Source organism: Pseudochaenichthys georgianus, chromosome 4 (genome assembly GCF_902827115.2).
Source record: "Pseudochaenichthys georgianus chromosome 4, fPseGeo1.2, whole genome shotgun sequence".
NCBI classification, from domain to species: Eukaryota; Metazoa; Chordata; class Actinopteri; order Perciformes; family Channichthyidae; genus Pseudochaenichthys; species Pseudochaenichthys georgianus.
Window position 1 is genome coordinate 43,706,938 of NC_047506.1, and position 8,087 is coordinate 43,715,024.

An 8,087-nucleotide genomic window follows, 5' to 3' on the forward strand; every position below is an offset into this window, starting at 1 on the left:
ACAGTTCACGTTGACTCTGGTGTCCCACAAGGCACTGTGCTGGGTCCATTGCTTTTCTTATGCTACATTAATGACCTGCCGTCACATGTAGCATCTACAGTGCGGTTATTCGCGGATGACTGCCTGCTCTACAGGCCTATTAAAAATGGAAGTGACCAAGAAGACCTACAGGGTGACCTGACTAGACTTCAGGAATGGGCTAACACTTGGGGAATGTGCTTTAATACTAGTAAGTGCTACATCCTACGAACAAGCAGATCAACTAACCCGCACATTAAAAACTATACTCTATGTGGCCAGGTGTTAAAAGAGGTGACCCACCAGCCTTATCTTGGGGTAGAAATCCATAAGAACCTGAAGTTTGGCCAACACATTGGCCAAATTGTAACACAGGCAAACCGTTCGCTCGGCTTCCTACGCCGGAACCTGCGACGCTGTCCCCAGAAACTGAAGGAGACAGCTTTTGTGGCCCTAGTACGTTCTAAACTAGAGTATTCCAGCTCGGTCTGGGACCCCTACACTGATAAAGACAGTGATGCCCTGGAATCAGTACAAAGAAGAGGTGCAAGATTCATTTTTGGAGATTATGAATGGGACAGCAGTGTCACAGAAATGCTCAAGCGGTTGAACTGGGTGGAATTAAGTGAAAGGCGGCGATTGGCTCATTTGGTTCTCGTCTTCAAGATTGTCCATAACATCTCAGCCATTGATGCATCAATGTACCTAGAGCCAGTTAGAAGAAGTGCAACCCGCAAAGCCAATTCTTTGAACTTTGAGCACATTTTCGCAACTAGTGACACATGTAGCTCAGTGTAAGTTCAATCAGGAAGACAACAGCATCGGGTGTCACACGTTATTTCAATAAGTGATCAGGGGCATTACGCCCCGGCTAGCCAATCATCGCACCTGCTAACCTCTTTAAATCTGCTCTCCCCTTCCTGTCAGTTGTCATTTCAGGTGTCAACGCAAAAGGTAGTAAACGAATACTCCTCCGTAAACACTCAGAAAAGAAAGAAAAACAAACCACAATGTCTAACACAGACTCTTCCGAGAACGAACCGTTTTCGAAGGATCTCGATCCTGGCTCCGATGTACCTCCGGATGCAGCTTCGAACTCCTCAAGCCTCCGGCGCATGAGCGCCCGCCTGGCTTCCCGTGACAGCTCACAATCAGCAGAAGCAAACTTCATAATCACCCATTTACGGCAGCAGGGTATCTCTGCAGCCTCAGATCTCCCTCTCTCCCAGCTCAGGGAGCTCTCGGACCAAGTCTCCGGCGCGGTCCATCAGCCCAGGGCAGCAGCCCCAGCAGCTCCAGCCAACTCTCCAGCTATCACCCCCGAGAGGCCGGAGCGAGGACGCGGGCGGAGCCGCGGGGGGAAAAGGAAAAAAAAGTCAAGTCCCTCTAGAGCCGGTCCATCTAAAAGGTCCACCTTTCCACAGGCTCACCCAAGCGTCGCCCAGCCCGGGAGCCCTGGTAATCAGCCACTAACGGATAGCATAGCAAACTCCCTGCAATCGTTGGCTAGCTCTATGCTGCTAATTGACGCTCGCCTGCAGGCCATGGATAAAGGCCCCATCGGAGCTTCAACCTCTTCTGCGAACTGGGCCTCGGTCCCCGCTTCGCTGCCAACAGGATTTATGCCATTCCCTCCACAAATCATAGCTCCCCCTCACTCCCTGGCTTCAGCACTCCCAGCGCCTCACTCAGGTAGGCCTCATATTCCCCAGAGCGCTCACATTTCCTCTCGGCTGAGAGCGAAAATCCTCGAAGGGAAAGACATAAATTTAGTCACCCTCATCTTGCCTTCCCCGGAGTGCGACAAGTCAATCGCCACGGGAGGAAGCATCACTGCCGTTTTTAAGTCCGCAGATCCTCGGCTCCTCAGAGACCTCAACATAGGACAATTTCTGGTTGCTTTCGGCATCTTCCGCGATGTCCTGTGTTCCGTTTACCCGGAAAGAAGAGTTGAGTTAGACGCTTATCTGGGCCTCATCGGCGATCTTTATCTCAAATTCGGGAAATCCACGTTCTACTCCTATCACAAGAGCTTTTCTAGCAAAGCAGCGCTTCACTTAGCCCACTGCAACGTTCGCCTGGACTGGTCCGTGCTGGACACCGAGCTGCTCGTGATGGCGACTGGCGGGCAACAAGTTGTTTCGTGCATCAGCTGCGGGACGCAGGGCCACACCTCCCCCTTCTGCCCATCAGTGCCTTTCTCCGGGTTCAGAGCTTTTCCTGCGTCACAGTCAGGGAATAATAAACAAAAAAACCAGGTGCAGAATAGGCAAGAGGCGCAGATTAGGGCAGACGACAGGATCTGTTATAAGTTCAACGAAAATATCTGCACCTTTGCTTATTGTTCTTATCTCCATATCTGCAGTACCTGCAGGGAGGCTCACCCGAAGTCAGTTTGCCCCAGGCGCGGGCACGTGAAGTTCCCGCAGCAGAAACCACGTGGGGGAAAAACTCCTGAAACATCACCTTTCCACCCCCATCAACATCCCACATTTAGCAGCAGCGCTTTCTACTCACCCAGATCCCGTGTTCGTAGAATATCTTCTGTCAGGGCTCTCTCAAGGGTTCAGGGTCGGGGTTATTTCTCCTCCCTCCGTGTCCCTTGTTTCAAAAAATCTGCAATCAGCATTTAAAGAACCCACCATAGTCTCCCAGCTTATCGAGAAAGAACTCAACAAAGGATACCTTATCGGTCCGTTTCACTCACCCCCGTTCTCAGTGTTCCGGGCAAGCCCAATAGGAATAGCCACGAGTAAATACTCTGAGAAAAAAAAGGCTGATTTTCGATCTGTCCGCACCCCGCTCCGGCCCGTTTTGCAGTATTAACAGCCTTATTCCTCCAGAGCCATTCTCCCTTCATTATGCCTCAGTCGATAACGCAATCAAACTAATTAAGTTTGCGGGGCAAGGAGCCTGGCTCTCCAAGGCAGATATTACTGACGCATTCAAGATCATTCCCATCCATCCATCCCAGTGGAACATGTTCGGTATTAAGTGGGAAGCTAAATTCTACTTTGCAGTTCGCTTGACTTTCGGGTGCAGAAGTAGCCCCTGTATTTTTAATTCCTTTTCCGAAGCTCTCTGCTGGATTCTGCTGAATAATGTCAGGATTCCCTCCGTTCTCCACTTGCTGGACGATTTTCTCCTCATAGATCCCCCTCGGGATAACTCAGGCGCTTCCCTGGCGAAACTCAAATGCTGCTTTCAGGAGCTAGGCGTCCCCCTGTCCGGAGAGAAAACCATAGGACCCGACACTAGCTTGGAGTTTTTAGGCATCACACTCGACACTATAGACATGAAAGCATCTCTCCCCATCGCCAAACTGCAGCGCATACGCGACATCACTAAATCCTATTGCGAGCAACAAGTCATCACCAAACAGCAGCTGCTCTCCCTCCTCGGGCACCTCAACTTTGCCATGCGCGTCATCCCCCAGGGGCGCTCATTCATCTCCCGCCTCCTGGACGCAGCGTCGGCTGTAACAAACCTCCACGACCGCGTGTTTCTAGACGAAGGCTGCCGCTCAGACCTATGCTTCTGGTCTCTCCTGCTCGCCCACTGGAATGGCATCACCTTCTTTTACGACGACCTCGTGTACTCCTCTGATTCCATGAGGTTTTTCACGGACGCTGCCCCATCCGTGGGTTTTGGGGGTTTCTTTCAGGGAGAGTGGTTCGCGGGCCCGTGGCCTCCCTCATTTTCCAATCATGCCTCATCCTCCGCCCTGCACGAGATCTATCCGATTGCTGTTGCCTGCCACGTGTGGGGCCACCTCTGGCTACGGAAACGCATCTCGGTCCTCTGCGACAACCAGTCAGTGGTCTGGATCATCAATAAAGGTCGCTCCTCTTGTAGTGACATCATGCCGTTCATGAGAAGCATCACATGGTCCTCCCTCACTCACAACTTCCTCATCTCAGCTCGTCACGTCCCCGGCCACCTCAATATAGTGGCTGATTCCCTCTCTCGCTTTCAATTTCAGACCTTCCGGAACCTCTGCCCGGAAGCCAGCCCGCAACCCGTTGGGATTCCTCCTCTGCATCTCCTCTCTCTACATTAAACAAGAGCCCCTTAGCTAGGCACCTAGAGTCGGCCAGATATTTTATGAGGAAAGGCTTAGCCACTTCCACCCTCAGAACGTACGACTTTGCATGGAGAACGTTTGCGTTCTTTTGTGTTTCCGTAGGCATCTCACTTAGACCCGTTCTCATCCCCACCGTGTGCGCCTTCATGTGCTACTGCGCCACTGATCGCCACCTCAAACCCCAATACATCCGGGGCCTCTTAGCAGGAGTACAATTTAACGTTCGCTGCTTCGATCCCAGCTTCCCCAGCTTGCTTGCTAACCTATCCGTTAAACTCATACTTAGAGGTCTTCTAAAAACGTTTCCCCCAGCGTTAGACCATAGACGACCCATTACACTCTCCACTCTGCGCCTTATGCTCTCCAAACTTAGAGAAGGATTATTTTCTCCCTACATCGACGCCCTACTCGACGCCGTATTTCTGCTGGCATTTTATGCTTTTCTTAGACCAGGCGAATTTACCACAGCTTCACGATCATTCAATCCCAATCAAGACGTCTGCCTTAACGACCTATCCTTCCACGCTAGCCATTTTAGTTTAAACATTAAACACTCAAAATGCGGAGGCGCTTGCTCCGTCATCGCAGCTCGCAACGATTCCCCGTTCTGCCCTTATGGATCCATGATCAAATTCCTGCGTCTTAGACCTTCCATTAATCCTCTCTCACCACTATTTCTTATTTCAGGGGATTTTCCCTTAACTCAACACCAGTTCAATCATTACCTTAAGCAAGTTCTCATTAGATCCGGCTTATCGCCCCAATTATTCTCGGGGCATTCGTTCAGGATAGGCGCAGCTACCTCCGCTGCTAATCAAGGCGTCTCATCCTCATCCCTGCAACAACTCGGACGATGGTCCTCCTCTGCCTTCACATCCTACATCCGCCCGGACATCAGTGCCGTGCTGGCTATCCAAAGGTCCCTCAAACACTAAAAGATGGTAAATATACCTATAACTGGTGGTGGTAACATGTCAGCATGTATACGTGTCTACGGTTCCGGATCTGTCAGGCTATGACTCCGGATCTGCGTATGCTAATCCCGCAAGTGCAGGTCGCGAACGTGGGTCCGAGTCAAGTTGCCGACTCAGGTCCGCGGTTAGGTTTAACCCTGCGGGCGCAGGTTGCGGACACAGGTCCGCGCTTAGGTTTAACCCTGCGGGCGCAGGTTGCGGACACAGGTCCGCGCTTAGGTTTAACCCTGCGGGCGCAGGTTGCGGACACAGGTCCGCGCTTAGGTTTAACCCTGCGGGCGCAGGTTGCGGACACAGGTCCGCGCTTAGGTTTAACCCTGCGGGCGCAGGTTGCGGACACAGGTCCGCGCTTAGGTTTAACCCTGCGGGCGCAGGTTGCGGCCAGTGGGTCCGCGCTTAGGTTTAACCCTGCGGGCGCAGGTTGCGGCCAGTGGGTCTGCGTCATGGTAAACCTGCGATTCCGGCGCTCATCATGTCCCCATGTTAATCTCCTTTTCATCCATAGATCTCCGCAGCCAGCCGCAAGGTAAGGATTGCTCACAGCTCCGTACTTCATACTTCACTTCTTTTGGGGGTTCATCAGAGCGATTCTTTCCCTCCTGAATGATCATCCTGCAAACCCGGGGCCTAGTCGCCAAAACATCATTACAGTTACTTGTTGTAATACGTCAATCACTATTCCCGCATATCATGTGTCCCGATAAATAAACATGTACTCATACATCACGTCTCTCCTGATTGAAATGTAGCTCAGTGTAAGTTCAATCAGGAAGACAACAGCATCGGGTGTCACACGTTATTTCAATAAGTGATCAGGGGCATTACGCCCCGGCTAGCCAATCATCGCACCTGCTAACCTCTTTAAATCTGCTCTCCCCTTCCTGTCAGTTGTCATTTCAGGTGTCAACGCAAACCCTCCTCCACCCCTTCGCCTCCTGTCTCCTAAATACAGGGCCAAGCTAAACCTTCTCCCTTCAGATCGGACTGAACTACTATCACCACCACCAGTGTCTAGACCCCGGGGGGTTCATCAGAGCGATTATTTCCCTCCTGAATGATCATCCTGCAAACCCGGGGCCTAGTCGCCAAAACATCATTACAGTTACTTGTTGTAATACGTCAATCACTATTCCCGCATATCATGTGTCCCGATAAATAAACATGTACTCATACATCACGTCTCTCCTGATTGAATCTTAAATACTCCTTCTTTCCGAGAACAATCAGAGAGTGGAATTTGCTACCAGAAGAAGCTGTCATCGCAGAAACCGTGGAGTGCTTCCGGCAAATTTTAAGAGACATTTAGCGGGGATCATCCATCCCCCACTGAGCGTGATACCTCTGGGTTCTGCTCAGTATTAATCCAGATCCAGATCCAGATCCATACATTTACACTTGTATAAAATATCCACGTAACTGTGAACCAAATGTACACTTGTATAAAATATCCACGTAACTGTGAACCAAATTTACACTTGTAAAAAATATCCACATAACTGTGAACCAAATTTGAAGTCACAGAAGAAGAAAAAAAAGTGTTGTAGCTTGGAGGAAAAAAATGAACTTAGAGATGAAATGTTCACTTTCAGAAAAATACATATTTTTTAAATATATTTTCCATTACAACTGCAACTTTATTTATTACAACCTCTCAAATCAGTCATTACAACTTGACGAATCTGCTCTGTGGCAGTATAAATCGACAAATCTGCGGTCTTGACTTTTGCTACACTTCTTGCGATAAATGTGTCGCAAAAGTAATTTTCACCTGTAGATGTGAGATGGGTCTGGCTGCAGACCGCAGCAAGGAGGCGGATCGTATAGGGGCGGATCGTATAGGGGCGGATCGTATAGGGGCGGATCGTATAGGGGAGTTTCCTAACTTTTTTTATCCAATAGAATAATGACACTCAGCAGAAATACATACTGTAGGTGGCAGTAATAACATTTAATGGATTCCAGCTGCTTTTATAAATCCTCGCAGAAGAATTCATTCGTTCTAGTGATGGGAATTCCGGCTCTTCTTGGTGAGCCGGATCATTTGGCTCGGCTCACCAAGAAGAGCCGGCTCTTTCGGCTCCCAAAGGGCTCTTCAGTTTACAACATATTATACCTTTTAATTAAATCAAATGTAGCCCTGTTTTGACTAATGATTTATATGTGTACACATATATCACTTAAATTATTCAATACATCCTTTGTACTGAAGTATTCAAAAGGAAAAATTACATGTTTAATATAAATTATTTGCTGTGGCCAATTGTTTTCATTGCATTTACAGACCTGTGTAACTCTCTGATACCACCCAATGAATGCATTGACTTTCTTGTAGAACCACGCTACACAAAACAGATAGCAACACCTATAAAAACTATTTTAAAAAAGGGGCTACTGTATCAACCAGGGCTGGACTGGGACAATAAGTCAGGCCGGGAATTATACACCCAGCCAGGCCACTACCAGTTTTTGTGCCATTTTGCTGGATTTATTTGTCAATATTTACAGCGTTGCTGCCCGTAGTGATAGCCCTAAATCTACTACCCAAAAATAAACATATGGAGATGGGTTACTATTTAAAAAAATGTGCAAATCTATTTAGGAACCTATTCATGTGAACATATTTTAAGTGGGGGTGGACCTCAAATCCTATAGGGGGGTCCGGGGGCATTCTCCCCCGGTAAGATTTGTTTTTTAATGTTGGACTTAAATGCATCAATCTGGTGCATTTTGAGGGGGAAATAAAGGGAGAGACTACACCCACATGAAACAGAACTGTATACATTTAAATAATCATAAAATCATAAGTACATGGCCATAACCAATAACATACCATATCCAATATGAAAAAACATTGAAACTTGTTTATTTATTTGTTTTTGGTTCATTTATAGTTGTGAGTGTGTCTGGGCTCCTGAACCAGCCTCACCTGTCTCCCTCTCCTCCCCCTGCTCCTCTTTGAGGCAGCAGCAAAGACTAGTTTTAGCTCTCAACAAGTTTTTAAAGTTTATCTT

At 48.5% G+C, this 8,087-nt stretch overlaps 1 protein-coding gene across 1 annotated transcript; it reads left to right on the forward strand.

The window, feature by feature from the left end:
* The first annotated feature begins 1,028 nt into the window (after positions 1-1,028).
* Positions 1,029-6,106, forward strand: LOC117445046 (uncharacterized). Its single transcript, XM_034080438.2, has 4 exons — positions 1,029-2,210; positions 2,384-2,407; positions 2,765-5,043; positions 5,582-6,106. Exons 1-3 carry the CDS (start codon positions 1,029-1,031, stop codon positions 4,076-4,078), a joined length of 2,520 nt encoding a protein of 839 aa, XP_033936329.1. The 3' UTR covers positions 4,079-5,043; positions 5,582-6,106.
* The last annotated feature ends 1,981 nt before the right edge of the window (positions 6,107-8,087 follow it).

Coding starts and splice junctions, on each gene's coding strand:
- LOC117445046 (XM_034080438.2), top strand. CDS start 1,029: ATGTCTAACACAGACTCTTCCGAGAACGAACCGTTTTCGAAGGATCTC. Junction 2,211..2,383: donor CCTCCCCCTTCTGCCCATCA/GTGCCTTTCTCC, acceptor CCATATCTGCAG/TACCTGCAGGGAGGCTCACC. Junction 2,408..2,764: donor TGCAGGGAGGCTCACCCGAA/GTCAGTTTGCCC, acceptor CAATAGGAATAG/CCACGAGTAAATACTCTGAG.